This window comes from Erythrolamprus reginae, chromosome 1, assembly GCF_031021105.1.
Source record: "Erythrolamprus reginae isolate rEryReg1 chromosome 1, rEryReg1.hap1, whole genome shotgun sequence".
Classification (NCBI taxonomy): domain Eukaryota; kingdom Metazoa; phylum Chordata; class Lepidosauria; order Squamata; family Dipsadidae; genus Erythrolamprus; species Erythrolamprus reginae.
This window is the reverse complement of record NC_091950.1, coordinates 225,148,822-225,167,178: the sequence shown is the minus strand read 5'-3', so window position 1 is coordinate 225,167,178 and position 18,357 is coordinate 225,148,822. Positions and strand designations below refer to the sequence as shown.

The 18,357-nt window shown below is 47.0% G+C and overlaps 1 protein-coding gene across 6 annotated transcripts in view; it reads right to left on the bottom strand.

Moving 5' to 3' along the window:
* Positions 1 to 18,357, bottom strand: part of MLPH (melanophilin) — a 162,736-nt gene that overhangs the window by 80,838 nt on the left and 63,541 nt on the right. For all 6 annotated transcript variants that reach the window (XM_070732326.1, XM_070732330.1, XM_070732327.1 and 3 more), the window contains exon 9: positions 43 to 206. In XM_070732326.1, the coding sequence (XP_070588427.1) occupies positions 43 to 206 (164 nt within the window). The remainder of the gene's footprint in view (positions 1 to 42; positions 207 to 18,357) is intronic.

Below are 18,357 nucleotides of genomic sequence, written 5' to 3'. Positions count from 1 at the left end.
AAAAAAATATAAAGCATAGAAGCTACCCAATATCTAATTTACCTGATTACCAGAGTGATTTACACTTTCTTGTGAAGAAGCTCTGCTCCTGCGTTTTGTGTACCATGGCTGATAGATGAAAGTTTCTTGAGTCTCTTTTTCATCTTCATCAGATGTGTCCACCTTAGCTGAGTACTGGAGTTGGGGCTGCACATTCCATGGACTGCCTTTTGGGAACAGAAGAGGGTCAGACAATTGGTAATCAGATCAATAATGAACTGATTCACCAGTAACATTTTCTATTTTCACAAGACTTTGAGGCAAAAGAGGGGAATGAAGACAATACAGAAAAATCAGCAAAAACACTTTATTATAGGGCTCAAGTGAGATTTAAATTATTTTTTAATTGGTACTGTGAGCCCTTCAAGATTCAGGTTCTTTTTTCAACTCAAACCATGATGCAAATTTTAAAAAAATTATATGTACATGTAACAAAAAAACTAGTTGAGTGAAGTCAGGCCAATCCCTTTCTCTCAACCCTAGGAAGGAGGCAAGGGCAAATCACTTCCAAAAATCTTGCCAAGAAAACTGCAGCAATTGCCAGGAGTCAACAGTGGCTTTAAGGCACCAAAAGGGGAAAAACAATTCTCTGCAAACAAGTAATTTAGAAGAAATGTTTTTACCCAGAAGCTTACAGAAGCTAAGATTCAGAGAAATATGTTTTAGCTATAAATTTTAATTGGAGTACCATTAATAAAGGCAATATTATAAAATTTCCAAGACTGTTTTCTGCAAAGAAGTGATAAAAGAACCGTTGTACCTACCTGAACGGTCTTCTCGATGCTCTGGAAGGAGAGTCCAGGATGGGTTAACCCTCAATCTTATTGGTTGAGACTGAGTTATAAATTAACATGTTAATTAGGCACCGCCCCTTGCCTGCCCCCAAGGGTTCAGTTTTTAAAACTCAGTCATTGGAATGAGACATATGAGTTTAACTTGCTAAGGTTTTTTATAGTATAAATGTTTAAAATTTAATAAATGTTTAATATAACATGTTTTTTCTGTTTTTCTTACTATTTTTCAGATGCTGTTTACAAGGGACGGGGTCGCTGCCCTCCGCGGGCACCACCCCCATCATTGGCCCCTATGGAACCTCTTCCCTCAGAGGGTACTGTTTCGGAAGGGGGATTCAGCCCTAGGTCACTGACCTCAGCGGTCAGACCTGGCTGCAGCCGAAGGTGGGGGGGTCCGCCCCCCCCACTGGGAGGCTGACGGAAGCAAGGCTGCCTGATAAGGAGCCGGATGGTCCCGTAAAAAGCTTGCCGCTGCAGCGCGCCGCTCAGGAGAGCGGAACGCGCCGATCATCTGTTTGGCGGCTCGGAATGCTGCCGCGGCGACCGCCGTTTGAATGCCGAGGCTGCCCTTCAACGAGACGCGCGAGAGCGCTAAGGGAGCCATATGGCAGGCGGTTTTCTCAGAGGCCGCTCGCACAGGCGCAAGCGCGCAGGGCATCCTGTCAATAAGCCCCAAGTTGAGAAGCGGCTCCCCGTGCATTAGGGGAATTCCTACTGCCGCAGCGGCTGACAGGATGCAGGCTCGGGAGCCTCAGGTGTCCTGACAGCCACACTAAGCCGAGGGGCGATGGCAGATTACCGCCCTCGGCACTTGCGGCCGCCATCTTGGATCGCCATTTTAAGCGTCAGGTCGGTCGCGCCCGCCATTTTGGATGGCGTTTCGGCGGGAAAAACCCCCACTTCCTCCTACTAATCGCCTGTATAGGCGCGAAGGAGTCACCCGAGTGGGCGGAGCTCCTGGCAGAGATCGAGGGAGCCATTTTGTGGTTCTTCAAGCCTCGGTAGTAACTTGCATACAAAGCTCTGTCTCACGAGTCAGCAAAATCTGTTGCCTTGAAGCCTTACAGATCTGTGAGTATCATGGAGCAATCTGATACAGGGGCAGAGAAGGTGGCCTGCTCGGCAACCGTTCCCAAGGCCAAGGATAAGGGGAAATCCAAGCCCAAGTCACAGGGAACTTCCTCCTCAGCTCTCAGAGAGGCTGAAAGAAGGATCCAAGCACTGGAGCAGAGGTTGGAGACTGTGTTCCAGGCCCCCTCCCTACCTGCAGGGCCATCCTCGGGCCAACTACTACCAGGGGTCCTGTCTCCACGTTCCATGGCCCAAGGGGAATTATTAGCAGGAAGGGATTGGTCTCCAGATCGCCAGTCCAATCAGCAGGCCCAACTGCCTGTAAGCAGACCGGGGTCTGCCACCTCCACAAGGCCTTTATGGGGTTTTTCACCCCAAGCAACTGTAGGCCCATCTGCCTCATTCACCCCCACAGCTGCTGGACTTAGAAATCAAAGTGACACCTGGCAGAATTTATCTCCTGCCCTGCAGGAGATGATTACCAATGTATACTCACAAGGAGTAGCATCGGGGGTGCAACAATGCAGCCAACAGCCCCATCAACCAGGCCGGAATTTGTGGTCTGCACCGCCCCTTTCAGGTTTGGAGTTCTCAGAGGGAACATTACAGGAGGACAGCGACAAGGATTATGACTTGTCAGATGATGAGACAACTCCTGAGCCACCTTCAGTGGCTGGTCTCTTTAAGCCTGCCTTGTTCAGGACTTTATTACACAAGGCAAAACTAGCGGTGGATCTCCCCGGTCCTGCAAAAGCCGCTGAAACACCAAGGTCAACTATCCTACTGACAGAACCCAAACCTGAAACAGACCATATCCCGGCACCAGATATATTCATACAAAACGCCAAAAGACCATGGCAGCAGCCAGCGGCAGCTCAAGGCCCTTCAGCGTTGGAACGCAAATTCTATACCTGTGATGAAGAGCTGGAGAATCTGCTCCAATTTCCACCAATTGACCACCCAGTGGTAAACCTGGTGTCTAATGCCATGGTTCCTGCTGAGTCCGGGGATAATTTGAAACCCGAGGACAGGAAAGCGGAGATCCTGCTCCGGAAATCGCATGCCATGTCTGGATGGGGCTTTCGAGCAGCGGCCGCTGCTTCCTTCTTCAATAGGGCTTCCATAGCATGGATTGAAGAAATGATGTCAAAACTGGGACCGGAAGATGGTAGGCTGCGGCAGGACTTGAGTAAACTGCTAGCCGCAGCGGAGTTTTCGGCTGATGCTACTCTCCACGCTGCCAAATTTTCAGCGAGAGGGATGGCCACAACGCTTTCATCCAGACGCCTGTTGTGGCTAAGGAACTGGCAGGCTGACACCAAATCCAAGTGGCGCCTGGCCTCCTCCCCTTTCCGCGGCGCTGACCTCTTCGGGGAGGTGCTGGATAAAGTCCTTATTGAAGATAAGGATAAGAGGAAGGTTCTCCCCAGGTCCAACAGGCGGCAGGACAGGCGAACTACACCGTACAACAGACGCCAGTCCTTTCGTTGGGACAACTCCTCTGGATCAGGCAACAACCAGCGGCCATACTCGCAGGGCCGATTCAACCAGCCCTCCTCCTTTCGAAATGACCGCTCAGGGTTCCAAGACAGAACCAGAGGATATCAGCAGGCTAGACGCCCATTTAGAGGCACTAGCCAGAGGGGCTTCAAACGCCCCAAATGACTTCCAAGACGGCCAACCATTAGGAGGGAAGCTCCGCCTTTACAGCTCATTCTGGCGAGCCACCTCCTCGGACAAATGGGCTATAGCCACGGTGTCGCGAGGCCTCAGATTAGAGTTTCTTCAGCCCCCGCCCAACCGTTTCATCCAGTGCCCAACACCTCGGGACCCTGCCAAGAGACAGGAGTTGTTTCAAGAGATAACACACCTTTTGCGTATACAGGCCATAGAGCCGGTACCGCAGAACGACTGGAGAACCGGTTTCTACTCAATGATCTTTACTGTGCCAAAATCATCAGGAGGTTGCCGTTTGATCCTGAATTTGAAGCAACTAAACCTGTACATTCTGTACAGGAAATTCAGGATGCACTCGTTGCAGACCATCCTGACGGCAATACGCCTCCAGGACTTTTTAACATCACTGGACCTGAAGGAGGCGTACTTGCATGTACCGATTTATCCTCCTCATCGACGGTTCCTACGGTTTTGTGTCGAGGGCGTACACTACCAATACAAGGCCATGCCATTCGGCCTTTCTTCAGCGCCCCGCACATTCACCAAGCTACTGGACGTCCTCACGGCGAGCCTGCGCGCACAATCGGTGCGTCTAATGGCCTATTTGGACGACATCGTGGTATTGTCCAAATCACGTGCCCAGGCTCAACAAGATCTCGCACTGACGATGAGGACCTTGACGGAGCACGGCTTTACCATCAATGTGCCCAAGAGTCAGCTGATTCCATCTACCACGCTCCTACATCTGGGCTCCATCATCGACACGACTTCGTGCATGGTGTACCTCTCCCCGGAGAGAAGGAAGAACATAAGGTCTCTCATCTCATCCGTCCGGAGAGACAAACGGTCATCTCTGGCCTTTTTGTCCAAGGTGCTGGGGACCTTGGTCTCTTGCATCGGGATAATTCCGTGGGCCAGACACCACATTCGGAGCCTTCAATGGTTTCTACTGCCAGCCCAGAAGGTTCGGACCAGCCATTCCACCATGCGGGTTCGTCTTCCAAAGGAGGTGAAGGACTCTCTAGCGTGGTGGGTCTCCCCAGCCTTGTGCCGTGGACTATCGTTCAGCACACACGACCTAGTCACTTTAACTACAGACGCCAGTCTCTCGGGTTGGGGAGCGCACATTGGCCAACAGTGCGCACAAGGCCTCTGGTCCAGGGAGGACCTCAACCCGGTAAACATAAACTTTCTGGAGCTCAGGGCAGTTTTCCTGGCTCTCCGGCACTTTGTTCCTTTTCTTCAAAACAAACATGTTCTGGTCTTGACGGACAACATCGCGACCAAGGCCTACCTCAACCATCAGGGGGGTACGAGGTCGCGACGTCTCATGCAGGAAGCCTCGGCCCTTTTCACCTGGGCCGAGAGGAATCTGGCATCATTATCAGCGGAACACATCGCGGGGGTCGACAATACTCAGGCCGATTGGCTGAGCAGGACCACTCTCGACCCGACAGAATGGAAACTGGATTCGCGATTTTTCCAAAGAATCACGGAGATTTTCGGTACGCCTCTGGTGGACATGTTCGCGACACACACCAATGCGCAGCTCCCCAGATTTTACACCCGTTTCCCTTCGCCCAGGGCGGAGGGAGTAGATGCTCTCACCTCCCGCTGGCCGCAGGGTCTCCTCTACGCCTACCCGCCGACGAAGATTCTACCGAAGGTGGTGGACAAGATTTTGCGGGAGAGGGCAGAGGTGATTCTGGTCGCTCCGTACTGGCCACGCAGACCGTGGTTTTCGGATCTAGTGTCTCTTTCAACATCCCCACCGTGGAGGATCCCGGACAGGGAGATATCCCTCAGCCAGGGATCGGTCAATCATCCGGAACCCCAGTGGTTTCAACTGACCGTCTGGAGATTGAGCGGAACAGGTTGAGGGGACATCATTTACCTGATGACATCATTTCAACGATACAGGCGGCTCGACGACCATCCACCTCGAGAATATACCAGGCCACCTGGTCAGCCTTCTGTAAGTTCTGCCGGGAGAACAGTACTGACACGGAGGCGGCTTCGGTGTTGCAGGTATTGGGGTTCCTCCAGGCGGGTCTGGATCGGGGATTAGCCCCCAATACCCTCCGGAGGCAAGTTGCAGCTTTGTCTACCATCATTAGAACGGGGGAGCAGAGATCCTTATCTTTCCATCCTTGGGTCAAGGACTTCCTTAAAGGCGCTGCAAACATTCATCCTCCCACAATCCATCGTTTTCCATCGTGGGACCTGTCGTTAGTGTTAAATGCATTGACTGGTCCACCGTTCGAGCCATTGAGGTCCATACCACTTAGGTTCTTAACGATTAAGACAGCCTTCCTGGTGGCTGTGACATCGGCTAGGAGGGTTTCAGACATCTCTGCGCTCTCTGTACGTTCTGATCTTTGTATATTTTATCCTGACAGGCTAGTCCTACGGTTAGATCCAGCGTTCCTGCCCAAGATTAACTCTTTATTCCATAGGAAGCAGGAGATAGTGTTGCCTGATTTTTGTGCTGGTGGGAATCATCCGTTAGAACTCAGGTGGCACAAACTGGATGTCAGGAGAGCCGTAAAAATTTATATTCGACGGACAGAGCCATTTAGGCGGTCCGAAAGGATGTTTGTTTCTTTTTCACAGACTAAATCAGGGCTTGGGGTTTCCCCCAAGTCAATCAGTCGCTGGATTCGTGAGTGTATTGCTGAAGCCTACGAAACCACCACTCAGACTCTGCCTCAGGGGATCACTGCTCATTCCACTCGCAGTGCAGCCACTTCAGCAGCCTGGAGGACCCAGGCTTCGGCTGAGGATATTTGCCGGGCAGCAACGTGGTCTGCGCCTTCTACATTCATCCGGCATTACAAACTGGACACGTATGCCTCAGCTGAGGCTTCCTTTGGGAGAAGAGTTTTGCAGACGGTTTGTTCTACTGTTAATCCCTGAATCTGCACTCTCCCACCCTTGGACTAGAACTGGGGCATATCCCATCCTGGACTCTCCTTCCAGAAGCAGTGGAGAAGAACCGTTGTACCTACCTGAACGGTCTTCTCGATGCTCTGGAAGGAGAGTCCAGACCCACCCAAGTAATCGTTTGATTCAAGGGATTTGGGTTGTGTTTTGTCTAATAGTTATGTTCATAAGGGTTCAATAAAATTGTGTTGGATATTAATGACTTCGTTTTTTAAAACTGAACCCTTGGGGGCAGGCAAGGGGCGGTGCCTAATTAACATGTTAATTTATAACTCAGTCTCAACCAATAAGATTGAGGGTTAACCCATCCTGGACTCTCCTTCCAGAAGCAGTGGAGAAATGTATGACTAGAGATCTGAATTTGCTGGGTGGTCTATGCCTAATTACCCCAGCCATATTTTTCCTCCCCACCCTTGCAGAACGTATTTCTTGCAGAGATGGCTTAAATAAGCTATTGGTTGCTAAATTGTCTTTCTTCCAGGCCAGGGCTCACTTAAAGGGTGCCAAGGGCAGGTTAACAACCTCAGCTCTATGACCTTAATTATTTGATTAGCACCCTCTCTTAACTGGCCCTGTTTTCTGAAAATGGCAAGACCTTCCTCTAAAGCAGTGTTTTTCAACCAGTGTGCCGTGGCACACTAGTGTGCCGCGAGACATGGTCAGGTGTGCCGCGAAGCTCAGAGAAAGAAAACAAGAGAGAGAGAAAGAAAGAGAGAGAGAGAAAGAGAAAGAAAGCAAGAGATAAAGAAAACAAGAGAGAAAGCAAGCAAGAGAAAGTAAGAAAGAGAGAGAGAAAGAAAGAAAGAAAGAGCTAAAGAGAACAAGAGAGAAAGAAAGCAAGAGAGAGCAAGAGAGAGAAAGAAAGAAAGAGAGAGAGAAAGAGGGAGGGAAGGTGGGATAGAGAAAAACATAAAGGGGGTAGGGAGGGAGAGAGAAAGAGAGCAAAAAAGAGGAAAGAAGGAAGAGAGAAAGAGGGATGGAGAGAGAGAAAAAAGGAAGGGAGAGAAAGAGGGATAGAGAAATAGAGCAAAAGGAAGGAAGAGAGAGAATTTTTTTGTCCAATATTTCCCCCCCCCCCCAATGTGCCCCATGGTTTTGTAAATGTAAAAAATGTGCTGCGGCTCAAAAAAGGTTGAAAATCACTGCTCTAAAGACCCTAAAGACTTTCTTTTGATTACTAGCTGTTCAAGGGTCAAAATTGTGAATAAGCTGAGCCAACAATTGACACTAAGGTTTTCCTTTCGATGTGTGTTCACTATTTTGTGTTTACTTACTCTCTTGTAATCTCTTCTCTCCAATGGGTTTCCACCTGGCCCTACCTCTGAGAGAGCGAAGTATCACCAGTACTGGGTACCCAACATCAAAATGCAGAAGCTCCTTCCTTTTCCCTTTTTCTTCCCATAAGACACTGAGCTCAGCAATTATTTCCCAAACTTCAAATGCTCAATATTATTTTAATCAGCTAAGTTAAGAAACAAGAGTTAAATTTGTGATTCTTAAACTTTATGCTCACAATTCATAGGTGTGTTCTATGGGCTCGTAGTCTTGTCTTGTCCGAGACAATTAAAAAAAAATAGAGATGTAAATGAAATAAATACAAGTACTTAGCAGGAGATATTAATGAAAAGAAGTAGTGACTGATAAGTCCAACTGCTAACTGGGGTAGTTCAAAAGGGCAATTTCAGAGTGTGGCCCAGTGATGAACACCAGCGGTAAAAATAGGTTGCCCAATAGATAATTTATTCAAAGGTTAAAGTAATTATGTTTGCGAAGATGTTTCCAGAACTCAGGGTTAGCTGACAAGCCCACAATAAGTATACAATATTTAGGAGGGCAGAATCAATTGACTGATATTGTGTGTGTTGGTCGAGTAAAGGCTTGAGGCTCCAACCCGGGGGTGGGGGGGTATCATATGATAGCAGATTCCACCTCACCTCAGGCGCACCCTGTTTCTTCCCTCCCCATCTTTTTACCATAATTTTAATCATAATTTATATTTGTATTGCTACTATGTGGATATATATCATTTTATTGTTTTTAATCTTGTAAGCCACCGAGTCATCTGCAGCAAGATGGGCCACAAGCAAATTTAATAAATTAAATAATTAAGTTATTATGGATATAAGAAGGATATGAAAAAAAGGGGACCAGGGGAATTATACTCTGGAATAGTAAAAAAAAACCCTTTGCTTTTTGTTTCTCAGTTCTTATGGTTGTATGATGAAAGAGAATTTGCTTCAGAAATACTTGGAGGGAAAATAGTTTTAGATAAATGTTCCTGGGTTCCTGGAATCTGGGTTGTTATTTAATTATAAGGTGGTGGATGCATATATGTTTGTGTATGTGAATATTTTGTCTTTTATTGTACCATCATCTCTTATTTGCCTACAGGCCTAACTTAAATTCAAATAGGAGATTGTAAAACAGTTTCAACAACAGATGTATTTTTACCACTATCAGAATCTTGTGCTCAATAACTTCTTTCCCAGAAGAAATTTGGAGTAACCCACTACCTAATTTTTATGCTCATAAACTTGATGGAGAATTTTGAATGGCCATTTCTGCTTAGCTTTCTTTGTGTGGGGCTGTGTAGTGATTCATATCTATGTTTGAAAACATAGATACCACCTTGAAGTATCATGCAAATAATATTTTGAGCTTCAGTCTTAAGGATACTTTGAATATATGATGCTGTCTTTTATTGAGTGTGACCAGTGATCCATCTAAGGAAGGTGCAGACACAAAAGCTATAATCTATTTCATTCAGCATGCAAAACTTTTTCGCTGAGCTGTAGCTTTTTCCTTCCCTGTTCTGCTTCTCAAATATCCTATGATATGAGATAGGAATTTACAAAAGATTGACATGAACTGTCCAAGCAATCTGTTTGTCCCAAGGTCTCCAAATACTTTACCTCAATATGAGTTATCCAGTGGTGGGATTCAAATAATTTAACAACAGGTTCTGTGGGCATGGTCAGGCGGGTCTGTCCAGGTGGTCATGTGACTGGATGGGCATGGCCAACTCAACATCACTCACCATGTCTGGCCCCGCCTTCCAGCCTTAACAAGATACAAAATATTATTTATTTACTACTACTGAACATCCCTTAACAGTGGCAAGGAAAATTACAATATGGAGCAAAACTCATTTAAACCTTGCTTAGCAATGGAAATTTTGGCTCAGTTGTGCCCATAAACTGAAGACTATCCCTAATGAGAATGTAGGATAAGAAGCCAAGATGAAATATTTTGAGTGCTGGTAGTGGTGTCGCCAAAGCTGGTTTTGGTTAGTGGGGCACCTGTGCTCGGCCAAGGGTTGTAAAAGGGAGGTGGGAAATCTGAATAAGAGTAGTGCTCCAGGTGAGAAGGCTCTTCGGTTGCTTTTCAGGCAAGCAGATAGATGCTACCCAGCTGCCTTGGGAGCAAGGGGGAATAGAGGCCACCTGGCAGGCCAAATGTTCACTCACTCACTTGGCTGATCTACCTCCACTGTTGCAAGCTGTCTTTTCTTTTCCCGTCTTCCTTCACCCCAGAAACACTCTCCTCTCTGCTAGCAACCATCCACTTTTTCCTTTCCCTCCTCGCTGCCCGGGGATCCCGTGTGAACAAGGGCTCCACAGCCATAAGTTTAAAAAAGGACTTTTAATGAAACCGCCAACGCCATGGTCAAGATGCAATCCTGGGCAAAAAGTATGAGGAATTTAACGGGCAGAAGGGAGGGAAGGATGGAAAGACAGCAGAGTGAAGTCCATGAAGTAAATGCCAGTTTCTCAGCTTGGACCAGCAAAAGACGGCGGGCAACGGCGGCAGGTAATACAAAGGCCAATTGGATAGACAGTGCAGCACTTGGTCATCCATGCTTCACAAAAGTTTGCTTCATAGCAAGGGGCACAACCTGCTTTCTAAAACAGAAGATCCTGCTAAACTCCAGATCCTACAAAACAAGCTGTGGTGTTTCAGTCCAACTCCTGCCTTTCTAAACCCCCTCCCCCCCCCCACTGCGCCACTTGCTTCCACAATGGACTCAACAGTTTGGCTCGCTTACCTCCATCCAGTTTTCGCCATAAGAGGCCCCTTACTCACTCTCCCTGCTTCTTCTCCAACTGCCTCTTTCTTCATCCAAACATATCCACAGAGCAAACATGCACACATCTCACTGCCGTCTCCTTGCAGAAGGTTCTGGCACTGTGAGATGTGTGTTATTTGCTCTCTGTGTATGTTTGAGGCCAATAAGGAAGAGATGACTTAGGCACCAAGGCACCCAGAACTTTTCTGCCTTCTTTCACAGCAAATCTGCTCGCTCAAATGCTGACTGGGGAACTCTGGGATTTGAAATCCAGATATCTTCAAGTTGTCAAGGTTGGGAAACAATGAGCTAGGTTTCTCTTTGCCTGGCTACTTACTGTTAGGTTTGCTCTGCAATTCTCTGAATGCTCTACTAAAAAGTGTTTAGCCTTGATATCTTTGTTTACTGATTATAACAAAAGCAACCAGTAAGAAAGACGATGTAGTTGGTAATATTTGGATTGTTATTCTGATTTATTGTGTGTATGGCTTCAGACTGTTTTTCTGAATATGCTATTTCTCAAAGTAAACTTTAATTGAAGTTAGTATATCTGTGTGTGGCTGAGTAGTTATTCACAACTAATCTCAATCTAAACATTTCTCTGTGTGTACAACCTTGATAAACAAGGATTACTCTGCTCATACATTAAAACGGGTTCATTTGGCTGATGAAGGTTTGGTTCAACCAGGTAGCCCAACAAGTAGAAGCTGAGGAGCAAATCCAAAGGCTAAGACAAATGGACCACCCAGTGAAGGAGTTAGTTTGGGAGTTCAGAGCAGCACTCAGGAGGCTAAGAGACTGGCTTGAACAGCTTTTGGTGCATACTTTCAAAGCTACTTTAGATGCGGAGCTGAGGATTAGACAGATCCTGGACTGGATCCAGGATTGGTATACAGTGATCCCTCTATTATCGCGAGGGTTCCGTTCCAAGACCCCTTGCGATAATCGATTTTTTGCGATGTAGGGTTGCGGAAGTAAAAACACCATCTGCGCATGCACGCCCTTTTTTCTATGGCCGCGCATGCGTAGATGGTGGAGTTTGCGTTCCCCGCCGCCCACGCAAAGGGGAAACCCGATTCGGCTCCTCGCTGCTGCTGCGCTACCGAGCAGATCAGCTGCTGGGCGGCCGAAGGAACCTTCCCTGGGTCTTCCTGGCAACCCACGCAAAGGGGAAACCCCGGCTCCTCGCTGATGCCCGCCGCTCGCCCGCCCGCCAGCAAGAGGGGGAAGACCCAGGGAAGGTTCCTTCGGCCGCCCAGCAGCTGATCTGCTCGGCGCAGCAGCAGCGAGCAGACGAAGATCGGGGTTTCCCAGCCGCCCACGCAAAGGGGAAACCCCGGCTCCTCGCTGATGACCCCGCTCGCCCGCCCGCCGCCCGCCAGCAAGAGGGGGAGAGATAGAGAAAGAGAGAGAAGGAAAGAAAGAGATGAGAGAGGGAGGAAGAGAGTGTGAGAGAGGAAGAAGCAAGATAGAGAAAGAGAGAGAGAAAGAAAGATGAGAAAGGAAGGAAGAGAGTGACGTCATCGGGTGGAAAAATCGCGATATAGCGTTTCGCGAAGATCGAGATCGCGAAACTCGAGGGATCACTGTACTACTGCAATTGTCCTGGAATATAAACTTCACCCTGTTCAAAAGCCCCTGACTAAAAAAACGATCGAAAGATCTTTGGGTCATCAATCCCAAACAAAGCACCCAAGGGTGACAAAAGCCATAAAGTGCTATCTGTGTGGCCAATCCAGTCACTGAGCCTCAGAGTCTTTCACACCAGCCCCAGTCCCACAAGTGAGGATCCAGGCAGCTGCCATGACAAAGGGTGTGTCCCAAAACTCACTGAAATAAGTAATCTTGTCCAACAAATGGAAGACACTCCGCCCCAATCTGAAGAAACAGAGACTGTCAGATGAGGAACCTCCTCCATGCTCCAAGGGAGAAAGCGGTGGCAAAGACAAGTCAATGGTAAGTGCAGCCATCCAGCCCTTTGCCCTCAAAGACAAACTTATAATGCCCAAGACAGGGGAAGGAGGAGAAGTAGATACAGTTGTAGACACTGGCTGCACTAAATTCTTAATTAGCAAGTCCATTGTAGAACAATTGGAGATAGCCCACCCCATCTGATTTCAACAAGTGGATGGAATGCTAATGGGGGGGGGGGGTTCCCTGCCACGCAGATACCAAATTGTTGAAATTGCAAATAGCCCCCAAAATGCCTGAGACAGTCATATTGGGACTTGCAGGGCTAGACTAGTGGAGACCTACCATAAAATGGGAAGACGGTTATTGAAAGCAAACCCTAGGCATTGAGCCACTAACCCCGCCAAGAACCCTCAGGACCCTGGAGGAAGCCAAACCTCTCAGAACAGACTATCCTGAGTGGACAGCTCCTGCAGGTACCAAAAGAATACAGAAACCTAAAAGGGGTTTGCAGCAAAAGAGATTGCAATTATCTTCCCCTTCACCGACCCACTGATTGTACAACAGAATCTGTGCTGGGGACAAAACTCACAAACCAAAGATATATTCCATGACCCTTAAAGAGATAAAGGACCTAAGGAAATGCATCAACGTCAACTTGGAATGGGGATTCATCCAACCGACCAAATCACAATTTGCAGCCCCAGTACTCTTCAAAGAGAAGAAAGATTGGGGGGGGGGATTTAGGCTCTACATGGAATTTTGGGTGATCAATGCCGTCTGTGTCGAAAATGCATACCCCCTCCCCCTTATGAAGGACCTGTTGAACCACTTGGGCAAAGGCAAGGTGTTCACCAAATTAGAATTAAGGGAAGCATATTACTGAATACTCATTAGGGAAGGGAAAACAGCATCCAGCTGTCCTCTTGGGAGCTTCCAATTCAGAGTCATGCTATTTGGACTACAAGGGCCCCCGATGGTCTTTATGCAGTTCATAAATGAAGTACTCACACCTGTAAAAGGGAGTACTCATTTATTTGGATGACATTCTCATTTTCAGTGAGACCCTAGAGCGAGGGTGGGCAATTAATTTTGCCATGGGGCCGCAAGAGAAATAGATATGGTTTTAGAGGGCCGGACTTTAATTATTTTTTTATATTTAGATATATGAATTTAGGAATTGCTGATCTTTTTTAATAAAGTTAGAAGTATTGATTATAATAAGATATGTAGTAGGTAATACTGATTTGAATTAATGCATAAATGGAATTGAATTTAGAATTGTTCAGGAGATTAATGATGTGAATGATTTTTAATTGACTGAAAATAGAGAATATTTAGAATGTTTTCCGTTTCTCAAATTGACTGAAATTTAAGATTAATAATTAAGTAAGAAATGTAGATAAGCATTAATTAGCTAAATGTGAGATGGGTTGAAACAATTTTTAAATTTGGGATTAGGTAAATGTGCTATTTAAAGGGGGGGAAGAAATTTGTATATGTTTACATTTTGTTTTTAATTTTATTTTGTTAACACTGATTGGCTATACAAGGTTTTATTGGTTTATAGGAAAATGTATAAAGAAAGAAGGAAGCACTTTGGTATAATGGTTAATAAGTCAGAAATATAATTGTGGTGTACTTTTTGAAGGAACTTTAAGGAGGAAATTTAATTAAAAGAAAATGTAACTGGATGACAAAATTAGAAAAAAAACTTTTGCAACTCTTTTGATGATTGATATTAGTTACTAACAAAATACTGCATTTTATTCATGGAAAATTAGATGACACACTGTATTGTTTGACAGTATGTTGAGAGAAAAAAAATTACCCCCCAAGCCCGCCCAAAAGTCCTTCCTTCCTCTGTCCCTCCATTCATTCCATTCTTCCTCCTTCCTTCTTTCCTTTCTTCCTCCTTCCTTCCTTCCCTCCCTCCTTCCTCTCTACTTCTCTTTCCCTCTCTCTCTTTTCCTTCTTTCTCTCTCTCATTCCCTCCAGGTCTCTCTCATTTTTGTGTATTTTTCCCTCCCCCCTTTTCTTTCTCATTTGTTTATCCTCCCTTTTTGCTCTCATTTCTCTCACCTTAATTTCGGATGGGGTGTGTGGCTGCGGTGGCAGGCAAAGAGCCATTTTCTTGCCTCTGGGGTGGGAGGCTGAGTGCGAGCTTTAAAAAGAAAGGCTGAGGGAGGCCGAGGCAAGAGCTCTGATTTGGGCAGTGCCGTCACCGAGCAACGGGAGCGACTGCCCCTTTTCCCCCACAGGATACACACACACACACTCCTGCGACACTGCCCAAACTGGAACTCTTGCCTCGCCCTCCCTCTGCCTTTATCTTTAAAGCTCCTGACGGAGTGCTTAGCTTCCCTTCCCCCCGGGCACATGGCAAGGCGCAGAAGTTCGCCCTGAGGCAGATCAGCTGTTGGGCAGCTGAAACAGCACCCAGCAGAGAGAAACGACGCCGACACCACTGCGCAGGGCTGTAAAACCCCATGCGGCGTTTGGTTTTTGCCTGCAGGTGGGCCAGTCACAGACAGTAGGCGACCCAAATGCGGACCGTGGGCCGCCCCTTGCCCAGGTCTGCCCTAGAGGAACAAGTACAGCTAGTGCGGCAAGTCCTAGAAAAATTTCTGGCTATCAAACTATATGCAAAGCTGTCCAAAGTGTGAATTCCACAAAACCTCACTACCTGGGATCTCATTTCCAGTGAAGGGACAGAGATGGACCCAGGAAAAGGGAAAGCGGTGCTAGATTGGCAACATCCACGCACCTGCAAACAACTACAAAGTTTCCTGGGCTTTGCAAACTTCCAGCTTTTGCAGAGGTTGCTCTGACTGAAATGCTGAAGGTAGGGCCATCCCCAACAAAGCCAAGGTCGAACCAGCCTACTAGGTGGACGATGGAATGTCAAAAAGCATTCAAAGAACTGAAATGGCTCTTTGCCAAGAGCCCATTCTGCAACACCCCGACCCAGAACTGCAATTCATAATCCGGTCTGATGCCAGTGCTGTAGCTGTAGCAGAGGTGCTATTGCAGACAACAAAGAGGGTTAACTCTTGCCATGCACTTACATTTCAAAGAAACTCACCACCCCTGAAAGGGGTGGGGCCAGCGCAGAATGTTAACCACCGGTTTGTCTGATCCAGCTGAATCCCACCATTGGTTATCTCATTTATCTTTACAATCTCTGTAACTAAATTGGAAAGCTTTTGTTAGAAAGTTGGAGGTTCTAGACCTTTGCCTATTTATTCCCTAATCCAGCCTTATAGCTAGTTTTCAGCCTCTTGGTCACCCAAATCATCTGTAAGAAAAAAAAACCTATAGCAAATTAAAAAGACATTATTTGCAACCTGAGGAAAAGCAGATGGCTGATCACTGTTCATGCAGTGTTTGTCATCTTGTTAAAAGAAACAACATTAGGGATAATTTGGTTTCTGATAATTTCATTTCCTAGATATTTATAGTACTGGTAAAACACTGAACCCTCTGACAAAGCAAAGACGTGGAACATAACTGGATTGTACCTAGTTGAAAATTTAATCTTATAAAACTCTGCAATGTAGTCATCAGTGTGAAAACAAGAAAATATTTGTGCCCTGTTCCATGATGAGGAAAGGTACATCAAATCAATTTTACTTCAAAATATGCCTTTGTCATGAATCTAGATGCATTCAGATTCAGGCAACCATTTCCTATGTTCAGTTCCTATGTCCAGTTAAAACACAATGGGCTGACTTAGACTGTCTTCAGCAGGAAAGCCTGCTACAATGTGGAAAACCCTGGAACAAACTTTTCCCAACAATATTGCAGAATAGCTGATAGGAATAGAAGTGGTAACAACTCATCATTTTTGAAAATATGCAGTACATGAATAAAGTTAGAAGTGTGAAAAGCAAATGTCTCTCATACTGGAAAGAATTTGTATTCCTTTACAAACAGAATGCCCACATTTTTTATATTGGATTAATTTTTAAAAATTATTTTCAGGAATTCAATGTGGCATATATAACATTTCCTCTTCCTATCTATCCCTGTAACCACAACCCTGGACAACAGGTTAAGCTAAAAAAGAATGAGTTTAATATTTATTGTGATATGGAGAGCTGCATTGGGGGCTGTATGTCAGTGATGGAAAATCTTTTTTGGTTTGCATGCAAAAAGAGTGTATATGTGTATATGTGCTAGCATGCACGCACATGCCCACACCCATTTCCTCCCCCCCATGCATGCGCACCCCCCCCACTACCCCTGTGCATGCGCACAATCCAGTGTTCCCCTGTCCCCACGCATGTGCACAGGTCTCACTGAAGTCTGGGATGGCGAACAGGCAAACCAGAAGATAGGATAAACAGACTTCCGGTTTGCCCGTTGAGCTGTTTTTCACACTCCGGGGCTTCAGGAAGTTTCCCTGAAGCTTCCGGAGGGTGAAACGGCCATCTCCAAGGCCAAAAATCAACTGGTTTGTGTGCTGGAGCTGACATAGGGCAATGCCTCACGTGCCCTCCAATATGGCTCCATGTGCCACCTGTGGCATGACAAACCTATAGGTAGTTCATTTAGTGATCCCTCGAGTTTCGCGATCTCAATCTTCGCGAAACGCTATATCGCGATTTTTCCACCCGATGACGTCACTCTCTTCCTTCCTTTCTCATCTTTCTTTCTCTCTCTCTTTCTCTATCTTGCTTCTTCCTCTCTCACACTCTCTTCCTCCCTCTCTCATCTCTTTCTTTCCTTCTCTCTCTTTCTCTATCTCTCCCCCTCTTGCTGGCGGGCGGCGGGCGGGCGAGCGGGGGCATCAGCGAGGAGCCGGGGTTTCCCCTTTGCGTGGGCGGCTGGGAAACCCCGATCTTCGTCTGCTCGCTGCTGCTGCGCCGAGCAGATCAGCTGCTGGGCGGCCGAAGGAACCTTCCCTGGGTCTTCCCCCTCTTGCTGGCGGGCGGGCGAGCGGCGGGCATCAGCGAGGAGCCGGGGTTTCCCCTTTGCGTGGGCGGCCGGGAAGACCCAGGGAAGGTTCCTTCGGCCGCCCAGCAGCTGATCTGCTCGGTAGCGCAGCAGCAGCGACGAGCCGAATCGGGGTTTCCCCGCACGCAAAGGGGAAACCCTGATTCGGCTCCTCGCTGCTGCTGCGCTACCGAGCAGATCAGCTGCTGGGCGGCCAAAGGAACCTTCCCTGGGTCTTCCCGGCCGCCCACGCAAAGGGGAAACCCTGGCTCCTTGCTGATGCCTGCCGCTCGCCCGCCCGCCAGCAAGAGGGGGAAGACCCAGGGAAGGTTGCGTGGGCGGCGGGGAACGCAAACTCCACCATCTACGCATGCGCGGCCATAGAAAAAATGGCGCGCATGCGCAGATGGTGTTTTTACTTCCGCAACCCTACATCGCGAAAAATCGATTATCGCGAGGGGTCTTGGAACGGAACCCTCGCGATAATAGAGGGATCACTGTATTTCCCTTCCAAAAAATATGCTCAGTTAAATTAACCTGTTTTCTGTTATATACAATATGTATATGAATAGATACATTTATATTTTTCCTCAGTTTATTTTACCCTCTTTCTATTTGCTATTGCTGAGTTCCATCACATCAACCACTTCTGAGTTTTGAATAAATACTTCCCCTCTATGATTTTGGCTAACTGTTCTGACATAACAGAGAATAAGCTCCAGTATAACAATACCTGGTGTTCTAAAATTTCAACTTCTGTATTTTTCAGAGTATAAGGCACACCTTTTACCCACAAAATAGGGTAAAACCTGGGTGTGTCTTATACACCAAATGTAGTCCCACCAGCCAACCCCACCCTTTGGTCTCTGCCTCAGGAAACAGTGCAGAGCCTGATTAGCATAAGCAATTGAGTATCAG